Here is a 24,399-nt window from a genome sequence, read left to right as displayed (position 1 = left end):
GCATATATAACACCTTTAATATATAAAACTCTCATCATATACAGTACCAGTACAAATGTGGACATTCTTATTTAGTGGTTTTCCTTTATTTCTATTATTTTCAACATTATATATTAATACTGAAGAGACTGAAATTATAAAAGAACAAATATGGAATTATGTAGTCAACAAAAATGTGTTAAATAACCCAGAATGTTTTATATTTTCAGAGAAAATATTCTCTGTTATTCAAAGAATATTGTTTTGATGACAGCTTTGCACACTTTGCCATTTCTCAGCCTAATGAGGTAGTCACCTAGAATGGTTTTCCAGCGATCTTGAGGAGTTCCCAGAGTTGTTGAGTGCTTGTTGGCCGATTTTCTTCACTCTCCGGTCCAGCTCATCCCAGCCATCCCAGCTGGATTTAGATCAGGGAATTGTGGGGGCCAGGTCATCTGATGCAGCACTCCATCACGCTCCTTCTTGGACAAATAGTTCTTACATAACCTAAAGGTGTGTTTGGGGTCATTGTCCTGTTGACAAACAAATGATGGTCACACGATGCTGGCCCCATGCTGGTTAAGTGTGAACTCAACTAAATCACAAACAGTGTCACCAGCAAAGCACCCCCACACTATCACACCTCCTCCTCCATGCTTCACTGTGGGAACTACACATTTATCTGTTCACCCTCTGTACATTTAACAATGGCATGACAGTAAGAACCAAAAATCTCACATTTGGACTCATTGCACTTGGTGTCTTGATGTCACCCAGATGAGGATGGGTTCCCCTTTTGAGTCTGGTTCCTCTCAATGTTTCTTCCTCATAACATCTAAGGGAGATTTTCTTTGCCACAGTCACCACGGCTGCTCATCAGGGATAAACACACACCATTCATCTTAACTGTTGATTTCTGTAAAGCTGCTTTGAGACAATGTCTGTTGTGAAAAGCGCTATAGAAATAAACTTGACTTGACTTAGTGGATACACTTAAAGTTCTTGAGATTGGCTTACCTTAATTTAAAAAATGAATGATGGAATGTCTTTTCTATTTACTTGCTATAATTATAGATTTGTATAGTAGTTGTAGTAGCACTAATATGACTATTGAGTCACCCTTTCCTCTCCACAAGATATCTGATGGACTAAAGCACATTAAGAAGGCAAGAAATATCACAATGAATATTTGACAAGGCAACCCTGTGAACAGAAAACTATTCCGGGTGTCTACCTTATAAAGATGTGTCTAAAGTTTTTACTTGATTTTTTTTTTTTACTTTTAATTAAAACAATATTTTGTCAAAGTTGTTGTCATTGATGAAATAGACATGTTGTTGCGGTTAATTATATTGTAAGAAATCACAGCCCATTCTTATCACATTTTATTATGCCTGCTTAGACGTAACTAGGTTTTTGTTAATTTGTTTGTTTACAGAAGAATTACAGATACAAACACTTCAGATACAAGCAATCATTTACCCACTCAACATCCTGTGTTACTATAAAACATATTAAAATGTACACAAAATGGGGAAAAAAAAGCCTTGTGAAAATCTGCAATCTGTATTAATTTTTTTTATTTAATAAAGGTGGCCCCTGGCTGTAAAACGTTTAAGAACCCAAAGCAGAATGAGTGTATAAATGAATAAATGAATCGATAAATAAATCCGAGCTCTAGCCAGCCAGCTAGTACCGTTATTTTGAAAGGTTGCTCCAATACCCGGAAGTTTACCCGCACACTACCCGTTCTTCACGTGGGTATAGTTAAAGTGTACACTGTAGGGTCTCATATCTCAGCATGGACATCATCCACTCTTGTTTCAAAGCTCAGATAGGTGAGGTGGTTTTACCAGGAGATGTCTTCCGGTTTGATGTGTCCTCTGTGGAGGAGGACAGCAGAGTTAAAGCTGAAAAGATTATATGCGGACCGGGACTGCGCCGAAACGGAGACGAGATCCTGGTGTATAAAAGCGGCGTCCTCCGGTATAAGCAGCCCAATCTGTACTGGATAGAGTCCCAGCAGAAACGCGTAAGGAACTATAGGCACAGGTTTCCTCTTACTCCATATGCAGCCATTGACATGTGGTCAGTTTTCATTTCCCTCAATGCAGTTGCCTACTGATGGTCTACTTCACCAAAGCAGTGCAGCAGCGCTTTAATGTTTGAGTCTGCACAGAAATCTACTCTCTTTATCTTTATCACTCTGTTTATCCAGATACTATTCCAGATCTACTACACTAAAAAAATAATTGTTAAGCTTACATAAATAAAAGCAGAGTTCCATGATAGTATGTTGAGTTTCTACAATAAACAAACTATCAAATTTTACACAAAGTTATGTTACATGTATGGACGTTCAATGTGTAAGGTGAACACGTTTATTTTATTGATTTTATTTACTATAACTATTATTTACTATAACTATTAGGTTCAGGGAAGAGGTCAGACAGGGTGAAGAGGTCCTGGATGATTGGGCAACTACTGCAGAAGTGATAAGGGAGACAGATAGAAAAGTATTTGGTGTGACATCTGGAAATAGAAAGGAAGACAAAGAGACATGGTGGTGGAATGAGGAAGTGCAGGACAGTATAAGAAGAAAGAAAAATAGAATTGGGATTGACAGAGTGATGAGAAAAGTAGGCAGGAGTAGAAGGAGATGCTGCAGCAGGGCAGGGATGTGGCGAAAGCCAAGGAAAAGGCATTTGAGGAGCTGTATTAAAAGTTGGACTCTAAGGAAGGAGAAAAGGATGTGTACCGATTGGCCAGGCAGAGGGACCGATCTGGGAAGGATGTGCTGCAAGTTAGAGCAGTAAAGGATGGAGCATGTTCTAGAAGCAGCATCATGAATAATAACCATAACAAATTATGTTATTATCCGCGATTCTGTGATAATGCCGCTTCTAGAACAAGCTCTTATGCCAAAATACACAGAAACAGTTAAGTACTGATCATAAGGAATGGATAATAATGGCAAAACAACTTTCGATATGTCGAAAATATTATAATGCATGTACTCGTAGGACTTCCGTATGCTGATAACTCAGTGAACACCATTATTTTTTTTTTTTGTTCCACCGGACAGCTCCCTTAAATAGCTGTAATGAAATTTCTTTTGTCCTACTTCCTATAAAATGGTTTCCCCATGTAGCGTTTTTTTTTTTTTAAGTTCAGCAGTAAGCTGAATAGTAGTTACTCAGATAATAACTTGTAACTAAGGTACCTTCTGTAGTTTCTCAAGCATCTGCAATCTCTACAGCTGCATACTTCCAGTCTGGATATTCAAATTTACTTTGAGCACATTTCTTTCCAGTATGTTCCGATTAAAGGCGAGAGCGTGATCGGCATAGTGACGGCGAAGTCCGGGGACATCTTTAAAGTGGACGTCGGGGGCAGCGAGCAAGCCTCATTATCTTACTTAGCCTTCGAAGGGGCGACTAAAAGGAACCGTCCCAATGTGCAGGTATGATTCCGACACTGTCTGCTCGTATTGCGTGTGATTTTTGTGTGCACTGAAATGAAATGTGAGTTTTGTTTAATTGTTATTATTTTACCACTGTACAGGTTGGGGATTTGGTGTACTCCCAGTTCATCATCGCAAACAAAGACATGGAGCCAGAGCTGGTTTGTATTGACAGCTGTGGCCGGGCGAACGGGATGGGAGTGTTCGGAGCAGACGGGCTTCTCTTCAAGGTGTCTTTGGGATTAGTGCGCAGGTATGCAGAGATCCATTACTGGCACCACGATTAATATTAATACACTGGGGTCCAAAATTCAGGTGAAAATTCATTCTTTGCGCAAGTTAACACACCTTTGATTACAAGTGATATCAGCAATAACTCAAGCACAATCTGAAATATCTTTCCATGTTTTTCGGAGTTTCTATTATGTCCTCTTTTTGCTTTAGTGGCAGTGTGCACTCAAGCTGAGTTTGAGATTTACCCTCATGTCGTCTAGACACACCTGTTCTGATGGAATGGGATTAGACTCTGAAAATCTGACCTTTTGTACAAAGAAGTTAACAATAACAAACATATAAATATTGCAAATTTGCTTGAATATAAAATCACTATGATTTTGTGCATCCTTTTGTTGTTCTAAAATTTTTCTCATTCTAAAATGTGTTTATTTTTTTGAATCATTTCAGAATTTCTGCCCCTAGTGTACCACCTGGGCTGAAAAAATAAAAAATACATTTTAAATATGCATTCTAGACGTGTTCACTATTCTCATCTTTTTTGCACACAAGATATCTTTAACTGTTTAGTAGGAAATTGCTGGACATTACTACATTGCACAATCACATCTAAAATGCACACATTGTCTTTTTTTTTTACAGTGCTCTTGAATATGGATTTAAAATATTTATTTGGAATTCCTTGAAATGAAGTTGATGACAAGGAGTGATGCCTAGTTATCGGCCAGATAATTTAACTATTTACATACGTATTCAACTGTGAATTAGATTTTATTAAATAAATCGTAGGTTTTAAAGCATTTTGTTCAGGGTTACACATGACAATATAAACACATTACCTCTCAAGGTAACTTTTTTTAATATAAATTCTGGTGTGTGTGTGTGCGTGTGTGTGTGGGAATAAAATATGGACCAAATGTGGCCCATGTGACTGAACATTGGACATAAAAACTCCTGCAAAATTATTCAATAATTTGTAGATGCTGAATTTTTTTTATTTGCTGAGTATAAAACGAGGAGTTTGAGGGTTTTTATAAACTAATGGATGGAGGAGTATCGGGAAGACATTTTAAGGACAGTTCCAAGCAGCAGAAATGCGGCTGCAATGAAACATTTTGCAGTATTATATTTTTGATTATTTTAGAAGTAACATTGTGTTTAAATGTTCTGTTATTGAACAGGTTTTTTGCTTATGCCTTGTTGGGCACACTCAATAAAACACTTGCCGAAGATAAAATAAACCATTGTGTGTTTTCTTCAGCTTACGACATTCAAAACAACACATTGTCTCTTGACTGTATCCTCTTTTTTACATTATAAATTTTTTTTTTTGCTGTAATATTGAGCCATTGTTTTACATTTTGCCTTGTTCCCCATGCAACCTTTACAATTGCATTCTAACAGATGGTTAGAAATTAATTCTGCTCTTTTTTTCCGCTCAGGCTCCTCACACCTCAGAGCGAGATAGTGAAAGATCTTGAGAAGATCTTCCCCTTCGAGATGGTGGTGGGTTTAAACGGCAGGGTGTGGGTGAAGGCTAAGTCCGTTCAGCAGACCCTGATCGTGGCCAATCTTCTGGAGAGCTGTGAGAACATGACGGCGCAGCAGAGACGCGCTCTGTTCAAGAAAGTAGCAGAGGGCGCCCTCTAGGGCATGTGCCAAGCGGTGTTTTTTTAAAGCGATGGCTCATGGACTCATCAGCACGGGCCAAATGTAGCTCACAGGAGTGCACGTGAATCATGACTGTTCCATGGATTGAAACTGAACTCTAGATGGACTGCAGTTGTGTAATGTTTATGATTTGAGCAGTGGTTTGGGATCTCATAATCTTTACTTCTGTTTTAAAATATTTTTTTTCTTCTACTAGTATATGGATTTGAATTTTAATATGAATAAATATTTTTTTGTCTGAAGTAAGTTTTATCAGCTAGACATATGATATGATATTCTTTTGACATTTCAATTCACATGCCGATTCGTATGAAGCACTACAAAGGTTAAAGGTGAAATTGTTGTTTCTTATCTTGCACAAAAATGGATCAAATCTGAAACATAAGAACCTGATAAACTAACAATCTTTTATTTACATTTGTATGTGGCTGGAAAAGCCGTTAAAAATGAACCAGATTTCATGTTTAGAGAGCCAATGCACTGGTTTAGCACCTTAATCATCTTTAACACCATGCAGTTAACAATGTTCATACTATAGCTTACATGCTAATGAGACCAAAACAGGATTTACACCTGCTATGTCCTAAACATTCTTAAAAATGTTTATGAGAAAAAAAAATGTTTATATACATATTTTGTCTTTTGTCTAACAGCTGAATGGCTATGAATTCTTTAAACACAGGTTATGACAGTCCTTGTAATAATAATTGTGGTTGAACAATGTGTGCCACTATAATCTTGAACAACTTTACTAGTGCACCTTTAGGTTACGGCTCAAAGCAGTGTCAGTGTTCTGTTCACACAGTATTGACATGTGAAACTTTTCCTCGTAAACACAATTATTCATTCAGCTTATTTTTATATAAACGTATATATTTATTTATTTATTTATTTAAAAAAATATATTAATTATTTTATTAATCATCTTATTTTATATTTAGTTCCAGTGTCTTGGACAATCCAGCACCTAAGAAGGAATACAGCCTGAATGTAATGCCTGTTTATTTACACGGCATCATTGCCCCCGATTCTGCCTACTATGATATTTTACTAAGTTGGTTGAAATGTATGGAAATTTTAAACAGAAAGAAAATAAAACCACACAGACATTGAACCAAGCTCAGGACTAATTAGGGGATTATGGTGCTGTTTGGCTGCAGTGATGCTAAACACAAATGTTTATTATACAGTTTTGTACTATTATACAAATGTATATGATTTTTTCTGAACACTTGTCAATCTAAATTTTGTCAAACACATTTCTAGATTTATTTTGAATAGAATGTGTAAAACTATGGCGCTTCTTTTTCTAAAGTCTGAAGGAACTGTAATGGTTCACTTTTTTATTTTTTTGGAGAAAAAGTTGAACAATTTGAGTTAATATAAATATTTCTTGAATAACCATGTCTACGAATGTAGGTCCATGTCTTGAAATTCTCATGAAAGCATCTTATGTAAGGCATCGTGTGACTATATAATCATTGAATATGTTTTTCCATAAACGTGTCTATCATCACTATTCAAAAAAACACCTCAACTATGTACATTGAGCTGTGACATATTTAAGTCCCTTGGTTAAACCTATTTACAATCTATATGCAATTTCTGTGCATGTTCTTTTTGTGTCTGCATGGGTTTTTTTCTTCAGCTTCCCTGATGTCTTCCCATCTACACAAAACATTCACTGTGATTTGTGAATGTGTGTATGTAATGCCCTATTATGGCCTGAAGTGCATTCCTACCTTACAGTCCATGTTCTTGGAAATTCTTCAAATCATCCTTTACTAGGATAAAACACTGATGCTGAATGAACGAAAGAATGTGCTTCTAATTCTTTGAATAGCTGAAAATGAATGTGGTGTATGTCATAATTATAAAGCAACTGTAATCTCTTTAGAATTACTAATTAGACTTTATTAGTTAAAAGAACATGATTAGAAGTCCAAGGATTTGTTTATTTGTATTATATCATTCGAATTTTTGAGTCATTATTAGTGTCTATAAAAATGATAAGGAATCATTGACAGCTTTAGTTTTAAAAGCAGAGTTATAATGATTTATAAAAATTATAAAAAGGTGGGCTTCATAGAAATATCTCTCAAATAAATATGCCACCTTTGTGATATTCTAAAAGAAATTTAAGATTTGGCACTTTTGGCATTTGGTTTTTATGTTAATAATAATAATATAAACATCTCACAGGTATTCCTTCCAAATTGCTGAATAAACTTCAGATGGTTCAGAATTCCGCAGCCCGTGTTCTCTCTAGAACACCTTATACGGCTCACATCTCTCCGGTTCTTCAGCAATTACACTGGCTTCCAGTAAAGTATAGAGTAGAATTTAAAATCTATAAGGCACTTCATAATCTTGCACCACAATATCTTACTCAACTTCTTCATGTTTACACTCCTTCACGTGCACTTAGATCTTCATCTTCAATTTCTCTTGTGGCACCTCGGATTCGACTGACTACCATGGGTGCCAGATCTTTTAGTAATGCTGCCCCCCGCCTATGGAACTCTCTTCGCCTTGATGTTCGCAATAGCGGGTGCTTGTTGACTTTTAAAAAGCGTCTTAAGACATATCTTTTTATACAGGCCTTTTTATGAAATGTTTTATTGAGATTTAAATGAATTTTACATGCATATGCTGTTTCTCTGTTGTGTGTTCTGTTTTATGCAATGACCTGTATATTGTCTGTAAGGTGACCTTGGGTGTTTTGAAAGGCGCCATGAAATAAAATGCATTATTATTATTATTATTATTATTATTATTAATATTAATTGTGTGGTGGTTTATTTTCTTACAGTTTGTAATGAGCTACAATAAGCGGATGAAACCAAATTTGTGAGACTAGATTGCTTTATAAGATACACCTTATGGACAGTGGTAATACTTTTATTACACCCCTACAGTATGTGTTGCTTCACCAAGCTGTTGCCACAAACTTAGAAGCAGTTGAAAAAGATATCCTTGAAAGGTGTAGAATATGATTTTGTCTTCACTGGAACTAAGGGTACAGTATTTCCATGCTCCAGTGCAAATAAATAATCTAGCTTTGTCATATTCTAAAAGAAATCGAAGCTTTGGTGCTCTGTAAATTTCCATGAAAAGAGTTTGTGATTAGTTTGTTTCTGCAACCTAACAAAGAGTTTACAGCCCGATGTGGTGAATATTCGTGTTTCCGGGTTTAAATGCCAACAAACAAAACATAGGGCAACACAGGATGAACATGAATCAGGGATTTTATTACTGATAGCAAACCACGTAGCAGATAATGACCAAGGCTGAGCTTGATTTTGGGACGGTACTGTAAACTACGGTCATGGAGGACAGAGAGCGAGTTAACACGTTACGATCGTTATAACATGAAGCATACAGAGCTGTTTATGTCCCAACTCAAAAATAAGCCATGTGTAAGTAGAAGTTGTAGTAATTGTAAATCTATTTCATTCAAAAGTGTATTCAAGACCGTCTCCTCTGATGGAATACTACATAACAAAAATAGCTTTCATGCACACCAAAAAAACTGATCAAATGTTTTAAAGAAAATGAATGTTTTGTCTTTTTAAGGTTTCTTCAAATTTTACATTTTCTTTCATTCTTTAAAGTGACCGACAGGCTTAGAAAGGAGGGTCAAAGGTCAAAAGTATCAGAATGAAGAGGGACATTATCTTTACAGCCCATTATCACCTCATCCAGAGGAGCTCTTTACTGCTTCCGCATGGTTAATGTTTGATACATTACCAAACCACAAGCTAAGCCTTTTTGTTTTCAACATCATTCCTGTAAACAGCCCTTTTATATCAGGTGAGGAAAAAGAAAGCAGAAATTGTGCAATGAGTAGTGTGAAGGTGCTCACACCTCAGTGCACCTGAACTGCAATGCTTCACCAGGATATTCCCAGAAATGTGAACAATGCCAGAAAAGGTATTCATGAAAACATTTACATATGGAAACAAGAGCTAATGCAGAACTGGTCTATTGTCTGGTGCCACTTACCACAACAAACAAACATGAGCAATCATCAATCAACTTTTTTTTACGTTAAAATTGTGTATTATTTGGAGGCTTAACAGTAAATTCCTTCAGTTTGTAACAAGCTACAATATTCTTGTGAAACTGAATTTGTAAGACTACTGTGCCCTATAAGTTATACACTTTATAGACAACTTAGAAGCACACAACTGTATAAGTTATGTGTAGAAATATGATTTCTTCTTTACTAGAACTAAGATACAGGACCCAAGGTTCCATCATCGCAATGTTCCTGTGCACAAACCCACAATGTTCGTGAAAACATAGTTTGCCAAACTTATAGTTAAAAAACTCGAGAACGCTGAGCTCAACCCTATTAATCATCTTTGGGCTGAACTCTCTCCAGACCTCAACTAACACAGGTGCCTGACCTCACAAATGCTCTTGTAGCAGAATGATCATGAATACTCACAGCCAAACACCAAAATCTAGAAGAAGCCTTTTTAGAAGAGTGTAGATTATTATAACCTCAAAAATGGGATTACATGTAGAATCAGATTGTCAACAAACACATATAATTGTAATTGTCAGGTGTTCACAAACTTTTCACTATATAGTGTAGCCTAAAGTTATAATAGATAGCTATGACAATTTTAGCTTAGGTAGAAAACAAACAACATTGTGCTCAGATGTGTGTCTTTTATGCCTGAAGAAATTCCGATTCAGGCCTTACTCAGGGGTATTGTCACATTATGGCACTTAATTTTATGGATGTGGGTTCTCCAACTTCCCAACAGACAGACCACATCTGTATGGGTGGGCAAACACACCTCATCCACTGCTGTACATACTGTACACACATGACTGTGTGGCCACTTCCAACTCCACCACCATCATCAAGTTTGCTGACGACACTGTTGTGGTGGGCCTGATCTCAAATTACGACGAGATGGCCTACCTACAGGAGACTAAAAACCTGAAGAGATGGTGCCAGAAGAACAATCTTCTCCTGAATGTCATCAAGACTAAGGAGTTGATAGTGAACTGCAGCACGAAGCAGAAGCGACCATACCAACCGCTAAACATCAACGGGACCACAGTGAAGAGATTGGACAGTTTCCGGAACCTAGGTGTTCACATCACACAGGACCTGTCTTGGTCCTGTCACATCAACACCCTGGTGAAAAAGGCCCAGCAGCATCTGTACTCTCTGAGACACTTTAGGGACTTTAAACTACTCGCTCAGGCGAACACCACTGAGAGCGTCTTGACGGGTAGCATCACTTCCTGGTTCGGGAAAAGCACCATGCAAGACAGGCGAGCCCTCCAGAGGGTGGTGCACTTAGCTGAACATACCATCCACCTCGAGGCTCCAGACCAGGGCCAGCAATGGACTCTTTTCTCTTTTACGTTCAGAGAAGCACTTCCGCTTCTTGAAAGCAAACACAGAGAGAATGAGGAGGAGCTTCTTCTCACAGGCCAATCGAAGTTTAAACCAGGAAACACCCAGGATCTAGTACTGGACCTCCCTCTCCGTCTTCATTTATTTCAATTTTTTGCACTATTACTGTATACTCCTTTATTTTTTTATCCTTATATTCTATTTTTTTTTTCATGCTTCATGCATACTCTGTATGTATGTGTATGTGACAAATAAAATTTAAATTTGAATAAATAAAAATTAAATAAATAAAAAAAAATTTAACTAGGGGTCACCACAGCGGATTATCCGTCTCCATACTCCCCTGTCCTCTACATCTGCCCATTTCAAACCATCTACCTGCATGTCTTCCCTCACCACATCCATTAACCTCCTCCTTGGCCTTTCTCTTTTCCTCCTTTCTGGCAGCCCCATCCTCAGCATTTTTCTACCAATATACCCCATGTCCCTCTTCTGCACATCTCGCCTCCCTCACCTTGTCTCCAAAACGACCTACATGTGCTGTTCCTCTAATAAACTAGTTTCTAATCCTTCTAATCTTTATTAGAAATCCACCTCCTGTCTTTTAGTTGATGCCACTGTCTCTAAACCATACAGCATAGCAGGTCTCACTACAGTCCTATAAACGTTTCCTTTCACTCTTGCAGATACACTTCTATCACAAATCACTCCTGCCACTCTTCTCCACCCACTCCACCATGCCTGCACTCTTTTCTTCACTTCTTTAAAATACTCTCCATTACTTTGCATTGCTGGCCCCAGGTACCTGAACTCCTCCACCTTCTCCACCTCTTCTCCCTGCAACCACACCACTCCACTGCCCTCCCTCTCATTCACACACACATGTACTCTGTCTTACTCCTACTGACTTTTATTCCCCTTCTCTCCAGCACGTACCTCCACCTCTCCAGGCTCTTCTCCACCTGCTTCCTACTCTCACCACAAATCACAATATCATCCGCAAACATCATAGTCCATGGAGACTCCTGTCTGACCTTATCCGTCAACCTGTCCATCACCACCGCAAACAGGAAAGGGCTCAGAGACGATCTTTGATGCTGTCCAACCTCCACCTTGAACCAGTCTGTTGATCCTACTGCACACTCCACTGCTGTTACACTGTCCTCATACATGCATGTCCTGCACCACTCTCACATATTTCTCTGACACGCCTGACTTCCTCATACAATACCGCAAGAGGCTTCCCGGTCTCTCAGCCTGGCTTCCACTACTCTTTCCCATAACTTTATGCTGTGACCGATCAACTTTTTTCCTCTGTAGTTACTGCAGGTCTGCACATCTCCCTTATTCTTAAAAATTGGTACCAGCACACTCCTTCTCCATTCCTCAGGCATCCTCTCACCTTCTAAAATCTTGTTAACAATCTGGTTAAAAACTCCACTGCTTTCTTTCCCAAACATCTCCACGGTCCTACTAGCATGTTATCTGGTCCTACCAACTTTCCACTCTTCATCCGCTTAATTGCTGCACTCACTTCCTCCTTACTAATTTTATCCACTTAATGAATCATCATCTCCACACCACCTAACCTTCTCTTTCTCTCATTTTCCTCATTCATCAGCTGCTCAAAATACTCCCTTCACCTTCTCAACACACTCTTCTCTCTAGTCAACACATTTCCATCTCCATCCTTTATTGCTATAACCTGTAGCACATCCTTCCCAGCTTTGTCCCGCTGCCTGGCCAATCTGTATAAATCCTTTTCTCTTTCCTTAGTATCCAACTTCTCATACAGCTCCTCATATGCCATTTCCTTGGCTTTCGCCACATGCCTCTTTACCTGTTGCCGCATCTCCTTGTACACCTGTTTACTTTTCTCATCTTTCTGCTGATCCCAATTCTGTTTTGCCAACCTCTTTCTCCTTCTGCTTTCCCCTTCTCTCCAGCATGTACCTCCACCTCTCCAGGCTCTTCTCCACCTGCTCCCCACTCTCACCACAAATCACAATATCATCCGCAAACATCATAGTCCATGGAGATTCCTGTCTGACCTCATCCGTCATACGCTATTTCCTTGGCTTTCGCCACATCCCTCTTTACTTGTTGCCGCATCACCTTGTACACTTGCTTACTTTTCTCATCTCTCTACTGATCCCAATTCTGTTTTGCCAACCTCTTTCTCCTTCTCCTTTTGCTGCACTTCCTCATTCCACCTTCACGTCTCTTTTTCTTCCTTTCTATTTCCAGATGTCACACCTAGTATCTTTTTAGCTGTCTCCCTTATCACTTTTGCAGTGGTTGCCCAATCATGAAGAGTCCAGCACTTCTTCTATACCAGCGATCCCCTGTCTGATCTCACACTACAGTATTCCTCCTTCAGTTTTCACCATCTTATTTTTCTTTCAGTCCTCACCCTCCTCCTCTTCTTCTTAACCTCCGAAATAATCTCTCAGACCCGTTCAGTCATGGCCAAAAATATCAGCACCTTTGCAATTCTGTCAGAAAATGCAACACTCTTCTCAGAAAATTGTTCCAATTGCAAATGTTTTGGTATTCACGTGCTTATTGTTTTTGTTTGCACTGCAACAACACAAAAAACAGAGAAGAAAAGTCAAACTTGATTTCACACAGAACTCAAAATTTGACTGGACAAAATGATTGGCACATTGTTAAAATTGTAAGAAATAATTGCTTTTCAAGCCTGTAGTTTGTACTTAGACAACCCTGTGGCAAGTAACAGGTGTGGGCAATATAGTAATCACACTTGCAACCAGTTAAAATGGAGAAAAGTTGACTCAACCTTTGTGTTGTGAGAAAAAATTGTTAACAATATTTACAGTTTTACAGCCCATGGCACTGTAGCGAACCTCCCTGGACGTGGACAGAAGTGCACAATTAATGAAAAATCACAATGAAGGATTGGTTAAATGGTGATCAACTTCCAAACAAATTCAAGCTGATCTGCAGACACAGGGTACAATAATGTCAGCTTGCACTATCCATCACAATCTGAATAAAAAAGGGACGCTATGGTAGGAGACCAAGGAGGACACCACTGCTGACACAAAGGCATAACAATGCAAGACTGGAGTTTGAAAACTTATGTTACAAAACCACAATCCTTCTGGGAGAACGTACTGTGGACAGATGAGAAAAAAGTAGAGCTTTTTGGTAAAGGACATCATGGCACTGTTTACAGAAAAAAAATGAGGCCTTCAAAGAAAAGAACACAGCCCCTACAGTCAAACATGGTGGAGGTTCAAAGATGAGGTTGCTTTCCCTGCTTCTGCCACTGGCGTCCTTGAACGGTATCATGAAATCTTTTTATTACCAAAATATTATGGGGCTCAACTTAATGGCCAGTGTCAGAAAGCTGCGTCTCCACCAGAGGTCATAGGTCTTCCAGCAGGACAATGACCCAAAACACACTTCAAAAAAAAGCACTCAGTAATGGTTACAAATAAAACGCTGGAGAGTTCTGAAATGGCCAGCAATGAGTCCACATCTGAATCCCATAGAACACCTGTGGAGAGATCTCAAAGAGTTTGGCGCTATTTTGTATTCTGTGTTTTGTGTATCTGTCCCACACTGTCTTGTGTTGTCTGTCTGAACTTTTTTTGTCTGCACTGATTACACTCGGTTGCACACGATGCACGTTATGTGGTGAGGACACTTACTTTAGTTCGCTCTGTGTTCTGTTATGTAGCTCTATGTTATGTGCTGTAGCTCTATGTTGTTTAATGTAGTACCAGGGTTCTGGAGGAATGTCGCCTTATTTCACTGTGTACTGCGGCAGCTTTATATGGTAGAGATTACAATAAAAGCTTCTTAATTTGACTTCACTTCACAAAACAGCAGTCTGGAGAAGGCATCCTTCAAATCTGAATGACCTGGAGCAGTTTGCAAAAGAAGAATGCAAACCAAAAAATAAACATGATTAACAAAACTCTTGTTGCATTAACAAAAGGTTGCATTTTTTGACAGAATTGCAGGGGTGCCAATTTTTTGGGCCATGACTGTATATATGTACTGCTTATAAATAAAAAGGCTGTAGAAGTGAAAAATGTGCAGACACAGATGCAGACACAGACGCTGTGAAAGTACAACAGGTAAATAGTTATAAGACTATGGCAGTGATAAATATGCAGAGTCTTGAAAAGTACAAGTAAATATTTATAAAGGGAAAGGCAGTGAATAAATGTGCAAAAGTATATATACATATATATGTGAAATATTAGTGCAGATCTATGTAAGGCACACTATGTGTAGGGAATGAGGGGTATATACATTTACAATTTGCAATATACACATTATATGTACAACTGTACAAAAGTTATACACAGTGTTTATACAGTGTGCTAACGGTGTAGTGTAGAGTTCAGTAGGGTGATAGTGGATGGAAAAAATCCGAACCTGAACCTGCTGATCCTGGTGCGTATGTTCCTACAGTATATCACCTTCTTGAGGCTGAGGGTGAGTGGGAGGTAAAGAGTCCTTGATGATGTTGTGAGCTCTGCGCAGACATCTGCTGTGGTGTAGGTGCTCAATGGCAGGTAGTTGGGTGTGAGTGGGGCGATTTTGACCACCCTCTGCACGGTTTGACTTTCACACACAGTGGAGATTCCGTACCATACAGTGATGGGGTTGGTCAGGATGCTTTCGATGATGCAATGGTAAAAGCTTGTTAAAATCCTTGGGGACAGATGAGCTTTCTTGAGACTCCTCAAGAAGTGCAGGTGCTGTTGTGCCTTTTTAACCAGAGCTGAAGTGTTCTAGTGCCAGGACAGATCCTGACAAATGTGAACTCCCAAGAACTTCAAGCTGGGGACCCTTTCTACTTCAGTTTCATAGATGTAGACTGGGGAGTGTCTCCTGCTGTTAGATTTCTGAAAGTCCACAATGAGCTCTTTAGTCTTCATGACCTTGAGGGTCAGGTTGTTGGTGGCACACCACTCTGTCAGGCTTCGCATCTCTTCCCTGTAGGATCATTCATTGCCGTTGCTGATCTGCATACTTGATGAAGATGTTGGAGTTATGCAGATGAGCACAGTCATGGGTGAAAAGGGAGTACAGTAGTGGGCTCAGAACACAGCCCTGTGAAATGTTCAGAATGAGGATTTAGGATACCTGTTTGCCCTGAGATCTGAGGTCTGTTGGAAAGAAAGTCCAGAATCCATCTGCATGTGGAGGTGCAGATACCCAGGTCACTGAGCTTAGAGAGGAGTGTATTGAATGCAGAACTAAAGTCAGTGAACAGCATTCTGATGTAAGTTTTGTTTTTATCTTGGTGGGTGAGGGCTGAATGAAGACCCATGGAAGCTGCATCCTTTGTCAACCTGTTCGGACATGCATAATACCACCCCCTCCCTGGCCACATGTGCTTTAGTGAAATGTCAGTGAAGTTCATGTGTTTTTTCTCTAACGGCATACTGTATTGGATAACCTACATAACACACATTATAAGCTGTGATATATCTCAAGGTAGGTCAGCCTTCATGCTATTTATTGATTATTTTGCTTAGTGATAAAGTAGAACATCTTCCGAAGCAAGTCTTGAGGTGTTGATCCACAACTGACCTTTTATCAACAACCATTGATTACCCCATTTTATACTTTTTTATTTACACTTTTCCCTTTAGGTCAAGCAGTGTTTATTATGACCTATTATGACCCATGTTTTATCTGACATGAGATCACTCCTCCCAAAGGCTGGTGATCACCCTTACGTCAAGCGTTTTTTATGCAAGAGTGAAGGGTTTTTTAAGGCCATGTCAGGGCTTTGTTAATAGTGTATGTACATATTTTATGCCTGATGCCTAAATTAATTCGTTCTTGTCTTAAAGTTCCTTCTGGACTAACATTCATTTATCCAACGACAAAAAGAATATTTATCGAGTATAAGCTATTCATTTCTTTATTGGTTTTCATATAATCTTTCAGTAAAATTGCTTGAATGAACAAATGTTATTTGCTTATTCTTTCTATTGATAGCTTTTGTTCACTGTTGGATATAATTTTTTTAAACAATATTTTCAGATGAACTGTATAATATCATTAATTTTACCTACATTGATCTACCCTAAAACAAAATACACAACTTGGTCTAGGGTGAACCTTATGTGTAGTTTTTATAATCCAATACACAGAGCACTTTGGGGTTTGTCACAGAGGGTTTGTCATTAAAAAAAGTTCTGAATTTCCCATGAAAAGGTTTATTTTGTTGACGTGGTATCGCATGGGGCCAAATGTGGAAAAACTATCCTGTATCTTTGTATCTATAATTAAGATAAATCATCTGACTATGAAGTGATGTGAGCAACTTTGGCCATGCCACACCCAGCACTTAACGATCAACAGGTCAAAGTAACTCCTTTTGCTGAAGGGACATTCCTCCATAACTTTCTTATCCGCACGACAGGTGTTCACCAGCCAAGTTTTTTCACATGACAACTGTGCATTTATTTACCATGGACACCACCAAATGAGACCACTTACAGCTATAAAACACAACACAGGTGCACTCCTACAAATTCTAAAATTTTACACATTTTATTTTTTTTATTATGCATACAAAGATTAATGTATCATATTTATAGTTTATTTACTTATTCAAAATAGTTAATAATCTTATTGGTTTAGAACACAGTACAAAACATTTCACACATACAGTTCAAGCAACATTTCAAGTGTAGACTAAAAAGTTACATAATCAATAATTAGTGAGAGCTTTAAAACAGCTGCATATCCTGGAAGCATGTGCTTCTCCTTAATCATGATGACAATTTCTGTTATAACTAAAAAGCAATTAAAATACTGTGCTTCATTTGCTATTCCTTTTGTAGTAAAATTTCATGTGTTTTTTTGTGACTTTGCTGAGAGTATAGTGATGTAAACGTTTGGTTTCTGTAGTTTAACGTCCACATTGCATGTTCCACCTCTGCTATCAGCATGCTTTTTAGTATTCTTCTTTAATAGCCGTAGATAACGTGTCTGTCAACAAGCTGCCGCTGGTGCTCGCAACTATAGCAGTGTTCACATGGATATCAACGGCTGGTGGAGTGGCTGTAGTGGTGGAGGCCTGCTGTGACTGCTGGATCTTCTTTCTGTTCAGCTTCCTCTCTTTGGCACGTCTGTTCTGAAACCAGATCTTTACCTATTCAGCATACAAAAATCAAGAGGAACAGAAATGAGTAGTTTGCAGACATAGAAAGGTACAAGGTGATAAATTAGTATAAATGTTCTATCACTAAGAACTAGTCAATATATATTTGCCAGTACTTTAATTAATACATATTTCAGATAAACTCATTAAATATTATTAACAATATATTATTATGTAAAATAAAAAAACGACATCTCTGGGTTTGTGTCTATAATCACATTAAAAATCACATACATCACATATATGTTCCTACAATCACATAACAAAAAAAAAGTCATGACATAATTAATATAAAAGGAAGGCATGGCTCAGAACTCCTAGTTAAAATCAATCAAACCGAAAAGGCCAGATATAATAGTGAATTTTTTTTAATTGTAAAATATTAATGATAAATTCATTCTGAATTTGTTACAATAAAATTTCTAAAAGTGAAAGGAAAACCAAAATAATTAATAAACTAAGATATAAAAAATAAGATATAAAGAAAAGATGGGCCTGTTTAAACCCCCAAATTAATATACAATAAAAATTGTAAAATTATAAATAAAACATTTTTAATTGTGATAGTTCATTTCATGTTAGCTAAATTAGATTCAGCTCAAAACAAATCAGCCTCAGATAACCAGCATTAAAATATTATTTTCTTAATCAAACTTAATTTGCTGTAAACATTTTAAGATTACCGAAACATATATTTAGTTCTGCAGCAAACCTGTCTACCAGTTTGAATGTTAGGAAATACATTGTTACAGCTACAATTTAGTTAATTATTCAATTAAATTCTTTTCCTCAAAAAACATTTTTTTACTTGCATATATCTTTTTTACCTGGCGTTCGGAAAGATTGAGAGTAACGGCAAGCTCAGCCTTCCGCCTGATTGTGATGTAGCGGCTGAAATGGAATTCCTTCTCGAGCTCCAGGCGCTGGTGGTCACTGTATACCACCCTGTACTTGTCCTTTGTCCTCGTTTTCCCTCCTGCATTAGGAGAATAAACATAACAGTAAGAGGAATATCACACTTTTTAAGTATTTGAATAGGTTCTGATGAGTACGTTTCTGTCAGTTATTTTTTATATTTTGGAGGGTAAGAGTGCATGAGTGTATGCTACATGCCTACACATATAATATTTTTATTTTAAACGACTGCACTATTTATTCAGCATTATATAATCAGATTCCAGGGCTGATCTAGAGATGAGCAATGACACCTAAATGTATTAGAGATGAGGCCTAATACTAATAAATACAAAATTCTATTTCTATTCTATGAAAGATTTTTTTTTCTTATCATGCTAGCTAATGTTCAATTTAAGGAATAAAGCTTGAGGAATGAAGCTTTTATTAATTTATCACTCAATAACCAAAATATGTGTACGATTGGTGATGTATAAACATTTGTATATACATTTGTTTATACATTTTACTTCAATTTAATTGAATCTAATGCAACATTTACCAGAGTATTTATTAAGATGAGTATTTTAAATAAATATTGCAAGTAATTTTGCTTGTATTTGACCAATTTAGGTACTTTTAAACATTTTGATGTGAAAAATATTTACTTGGTAAATAACACAACCTAAGTTCTAGAAATAAACGACTAAAAACGCATGTAACTACTTTACATGCCTTGATGTATCAGTTTTCCATCATGGACATCACATTGTGCATTAATATTTGCTTATGACACAGAGTTATAACACAGCACACAAAAACGTCTCTGTGTGTCCCTGGAAGAACAAGGCTCTGTGCAACAATTATTAACTACCTCATTTTGATTAAAAATTAATCAAACACTGAGAGTCCTATGTATTTTAATGTGTAAATAAAGTTCAAATTGATTTGTCATATTGTATTTATAAATGACTGTACCAGAAGACAATAGCTTGCTTTTTGTCTTTAGCCATGGGTCCAAATTAAATCATTTATCTTTATGAACTGGATGTTATTTTGTGACAAATAAAGCATTTAGGGCAAACAATGCTCAATATGATATAATAATTGAATGTAACCCAATGTCACATGTCACTGGAATTCAATTTATTTGGACTGAAGTTGAAATTATTAAACATTTTGTTGTTTAATAATAAAACATATTAATAATAACAACCCCCCCAAGTGTTCTGCCCTTTCAAAGTCTACCAAAAAGTTTATTTTTGAATGTAATATCTCAATGTATATAATGCATACCCTACATATACGTTGTATTATAAATCTTTTACAGGGTCCACAAACACCAGGCTAGATTTTGTGGTAAATCTTATCAAATCTTGTTTGCACTGTGGCAAAAACAGGCCAAAAACAAATATATACACCCAGTTCTTAAGCTGCTTTAGTCACTAATGGAATTGATCTTGAATGTGTGGTGACGAGACACTGAGCTGATGATATATTGATATACGTCTAACCTGTTAGATAAGACATGCTATTACCGGCATGTTAACCCTGGCACCTTAGCACATTGAGCAAGCAAACGTGTACTATACGCACGCTTCGACACTTGTATAAGTATTATATAAACACATCTGTAGTGTAAGTGATAGTTATTCTTAGACATATTGAGACAACTATAAACGGCTTGGATGAATTCAATTTTGCCAAAAAAAGAATGATTGTTTGTTCTGTTTGTGACTAAGCATTCAAAAATTCCAGATCAGAAATATTAATTTTAACTTTATCTGAATGTGGATTGCATAATTATTTTACTTGTTTCCTAATGTAGTCTAAGTTTCCACTTTCATGCTCCCAGGTAGTTGACTGTAGTTATGTTCGGGATCTCTCTTTCTTTTACTTTTTCTCTCACACACACACACACACACACACACACACACACACACACACACACACACACACACACAGAGTTTAACTATTTCTCTCTCTTGGGCACACGCACACACCTACACACATGCACCCCTGTCCGTGTTATCAGTGTTCATGGGTTCCTCCTGAAGTGGACACAGCAGGGTGCGGCCTGCATGTCATCAGACAGCCTGGCTTCTGCTGTTAGCTTTTCGGAAAATCTTTCACTAGGAGACAGGCTGCTGCGTTCAAGGACGCCTTGCGCTTTGACCCAGTGATGGATAATACACTAATGTTGGGCAACACTGCACCACCTTTGGACATGAAACTTCACTGTAGTGTGAATTCATCTTTCGCCATACACTATGAGGAAACACTGACTCACTGTCCCTCAGTAACTGAATCCAACTGATCATATATATTATATATACATAATATCATATAAGCACATAGTATGTATAAATAAATTATATTTCTTGCTAATTATTATTATGAATATCATTATTATTATTATTATTATTATTATTATTATTATTACTATATAAAGGTCTCAAGCGGATGGTGGAACTGCGACCCAGTACAATAGATGTAATGATTTTTGAGAATACATATTAATGTGTACAAGTCATGTGTTTTTTTTTTATGATTCCTTTCAACACTCCAGCACTGTTTCTGATTCTTTAATATACAGAATTGTAGAAACCCCAAATCACATCTGTTTTAAAGCTCACTAACTTTTACTTGCGCTTGAGCAGTTAACATAGTGTAATTGTACTTCTTATCAACCCAATATTGTAATATTGTAATATTGTAATATTGTAATATTGTAATATTGCATGAAGGTTACAGCAACGAATCTGGGATGGCAGTATGTTTCTCCTAGCAAGTGTAGTACTTTCTGACTACCAACTGCAAACAGTCATTAGTTAAAAAAGGAGCTTGGTGGAGATACACACTGAAATGAGGCTTAGCAATGGACTGATATGTAGTAAAACTAGGAAGTGTTCTATTTGGTAAGCACACATATCTGATGTGTTTTAGATACATCAGCTACGAACTGTAAATCAAAAGTGTATTCCTATTTTACACAGTTACAGACTTTATAAAACAGCTTTGCTCATGTTGTTGGGATTCACTTAGGATGAACTTAATAGTTCTCAGGAATTCAGGTTCTTGTTAACAACAGAATACCTATCTGTTTTTCCTAATATACAGCCCTCCACAATAAATGTGAATTTAGATTATGAATAAAGCATGCTCAGGGTGGTGGAATAGTGGGAGTTCAAACAAGTTGGAAGTCCAAAGCTTCAGTGGAGCTCATGGAACACTGCATTCAGGTCATATGAGGTAAAGTAAGAAGTTGGGTATAAATTTTTTTCTCAGGATATTTCACCTCCACCAGGAATTTTGGAGATGAGAAATCACATAGTTGAGAACTGAGAGCAATTAATTATTCATAACTAATATGTTACAATGCACCTAACCCATATATATATATATATATATATATATATATATATATAAATATGGCTAGATTCACAGTATGCAATTAGAATGCATATGTAAAAAACTTTAGTAAACACTGCTTGTTACCCTCTTTCAATCTTCAGAAATCTTTAACTATTATTTTGCAGGTAGCCTAATGGCTCATTAACACAATCTGTGGCTCATGGATAGAGTAAAATAGTGCATGTCAATAAAATGATAAAATACAGTAGTAAAGCTTCTAGTTGTGAGGTTAATTGGTAACACTTGCTATATGAGGTCTCAAACCTCATATACTACTCAAAAGATAACCCCATAACAGGCGTTATAAAATAGTCTATATGGACACTTAAGGTCATAGAGACACACTCCAGTAGCCTCTAATAAATAAATAAATTCATAAACAAAGTAATTAGGTTAAATAAACACAAATGTAAATACTACACTTTAATGACAATTTTTAAAAAATTGTATAGTAATTAAATTAGCCATGTCCGAATGTGCAAAGTCGCAAAGGAAATGAGTCATTAATGGCACGAATCAGGATTTTTTTTAGCTGTTTCACAAATAAGGAGTTTTTAAGGGTTCTGGTGAAAATGTACATGAAATGAGAGGACCGTTTTCTTATTACCTCATAAACTCTGAGCCCGTATTCCACGCTGATATGGTTGTAGAAAGCCTCTAATAATGTGTAAATTATGTGCTACATGAAACCTGAAGATACAAATTATTACCTGTGTTTTACATATTCTTCTGTTGAACTTAACTTTTCTCATTATTTTTCATTATAGTGGAAAAGAAAAATGAATGTGAGCGTCCTCACAACCGCAAAAAAAAAGTTTTTAGAACATTTCCTTTTATAACAAATACAATTTACTAGGAACTTTTATGAAATATAAATAGCTTCTAAATAGCCTTAATCAAATAAGGAAAAAAAACTCAAAGGCTGTTCCTAGATGAATCTTAGGTTTCTTATTTATTTATTCATTTATTTTTGCAATAAGTGCAAAATTGTTGCAATATGATAATCAAGTGTAATTTTGCTTTTATCCTTTGTCCCGTCTTAAGAAGCCCAAAATATTAGTGTGAGGAGGTCAATGGAAATTGGAATCTGCTTGAAATAAATCTATTATGTATGTGTGTGTGTGTGTGTGTGTGTGTGTGTGTGTGTGTGTGTGTGTGTGTGTTATTAAAATGTTTTTGCAAATGAACTTAAAATTGTTTTAAAGTTTCATAAATATTTCTAACAATTTTACAGCGCGTGGAGAACTCGCCTGTGCTTGGAACCGTCCCTGTGCGTCTCGCCCACTCGGTCTGGTCCCTCTCGGACACAGGGGACAGCTGAGGGGGACCGGGGACACCCTGTACGCTGCGCTGCTCCTGCGGCGCCACCAGGCCGCTGACGTTCCCCGCGTTCACCTGCCCGAGGCTCGTAAAGGGCGCGTGAGTGGCGCCGTGCGCGTACAGTGGCCACTCGTCGTGCGCAGGCGCGTAAACAGGATTCCACGCGCCGCCGCTCTGGGCTCCGTGATGGTGCTCGTTCCCCACGGCCGAGACGTGATGGTAGCCGGCATAGTCCGAGTAGGGCGGCGACGGGTACACGTTCTGGTGGCCGTAGCCGAGGTTGACGTGACGCGTGGGGTTGCTGTACATTGCGCCGCCGTCCCTGTCCAACAGGTAGCTCACGGACATCCTGGCGAGCTGACTGTCTGGTGCATAATGGCCCCGGAGCCTGCTGTCAGCCGCCGCGGGGCAAAGGCGAGTTTTACTTTAACTAAACCCTCACCTTCCTGGTAATGCTCACCTGTCGGCCACACGGCGGATGACGTAGTGTTTGCTAAGTACCTGGAGGGTGGGGTGGGGGTGCTTAGTGTGCCTTATACTACAGTAGCGTATGATTTTACAGCCCTAGCACAGGGACCGACACCTCCGTCCACATGAGAGGGGGTTTTATTGGTGGGTGGTGCTCGACAGGACAATGACCAAAGATCACATAGATCTTCTTTCAGGAGTAGATTTTCCTGTTGATTATTCTTTCCGTAGAAATATAGACATAAAAAAAGAACTTGTTTATAAAGTGGATGCACACTTTCAGTCAACAACTTCAGTTCTATTACCCCAAGATAAACTAATAGAATAGAATAGAATAGAATAGAGTAGAATAGAATAGAATGTTCCTAACATTTTATCATACAGGTTTTTGCTCAATGAACAATTAAATTT

General features: G+C 37.6%; 2 protein-coding genes across 2 annotated transcripts; one reads left to right on the top strand and one right to left on the bottom strand.

Moving 5' to 3' along the window:
• Window positions 1-1,696: 1,696 nt before the first annotated feature.
• On the top strand, window positions 1,697-6,461 carry LOC124391905 (exosome complex component RRP40-like). Its single transcript, XM_046858581.1, has 4 exons — window positions 1,697-2,011; window positions 3,293-3,442; window positions 3,544-3,695; window positions 5,119-6,461. Exons 1-4 carry the CDS (start codon window positions 1,781-1,783, stop codon window positions 5,324-5,326), a joined length of 741 nt encoding a protein of 246 aa, XP_046714537.1. The 5' UTR covers window positions 1,697-1,780; the 3' UTR covers window positions 5,327-6,461.
• Window positions 6,462-17,263: 10,802 nt separating this feature from the next.
• Window positions 17,264-23,965, bottom strand: cdx1a (caudal type homeobox 1a). The gene is made up of 3 exons (XM_046858710.1): window positions 23,451-23,965; window positions 18,720-18,868; window positions 17,264-17,883 (listed from the first exon to the last, which is right to left on the bottom strand). The coding sequence occupies exons 1-3, from the start codon at window positions 23,866-23,868 to the stop codon at window positions 17,686-17,688; spliced, it is 765 nt and encodes a 254-aa protein (XP_046714666.1). The 5' UTR covers window positions 23,869-23,965; the 3' UTR covers window positions 17,264-17,685.
• Window positions 23,966-24,399: the final 434 nt, after the last annotated feature.

Source organism: Silurus meridionalis, chromosome 10 (assembly GCF_014805685.1).
Source record: "Silurus meridionalis isolate SWU-2019-XX chromosome 10, ASM1480568v1, whole genome shotgun sequence".
In the NCBI taxonomy this organism is placed as follows: domain Eukaryota; kingdom Metazoa; phylum Chordata; class Actinopteri; order Siluriformes; family Siluridae; genus Silurus; species Silurus meridionalis.
The sequence above is the reverse complement of the archived record's forward strand: the minus strand, read 5'-3'. Positions and strand labels throughout refer to the sequence as shown.

Excerpts from the sequence above, each read along its gene's own strand:
- cdx1a (XM_046858710.1), bottom strand. The coding sequence starts at position 23,868 with ATGTCCGTGAGCTACCTGTTGGACAGGGACGGCGGCGCAATGTACAGC. Across the intron at positions 18,869-23,450 it reads AGGGACGGTTCCAAGCACAG|GAGGGAAAACGAGGACAAAG; the intron begins GCGAGTTCTCCA and ends CTCCTAATGCAG. Across the intron at positions 17,884-18,719 it reads TCAATCTTTCCGAACGCCAG|GTAAAGATCTGGTTTCAGAA; the intron begins GTAAAAAAGATA and ends TATGCTGAATAG.
- LOC124391905 (XM_046858581.1), top strand. The coding sequence starts at position 1,781 with ATGGACATCATCCACTCTTGTTTCAAAGCTCAGATAGGTGAGGTGGTT. Across the intron at positions 2,012-3,292 it reads TAGAGTCCCAGCAGAAACGC|TATGTTCCGATTAAAGGCGA; the intron begins GTAAGGAACTAT and ends ATTTCTTTCCAG. Across the intron at positions 3,696-5,118 it reads TCTTTGGGATTAGTGCGCAG|GCTCCTCACACCTCAGAGCG; the intron begins GTATGCAGAGAT and ends TTTTCCGCTCAG.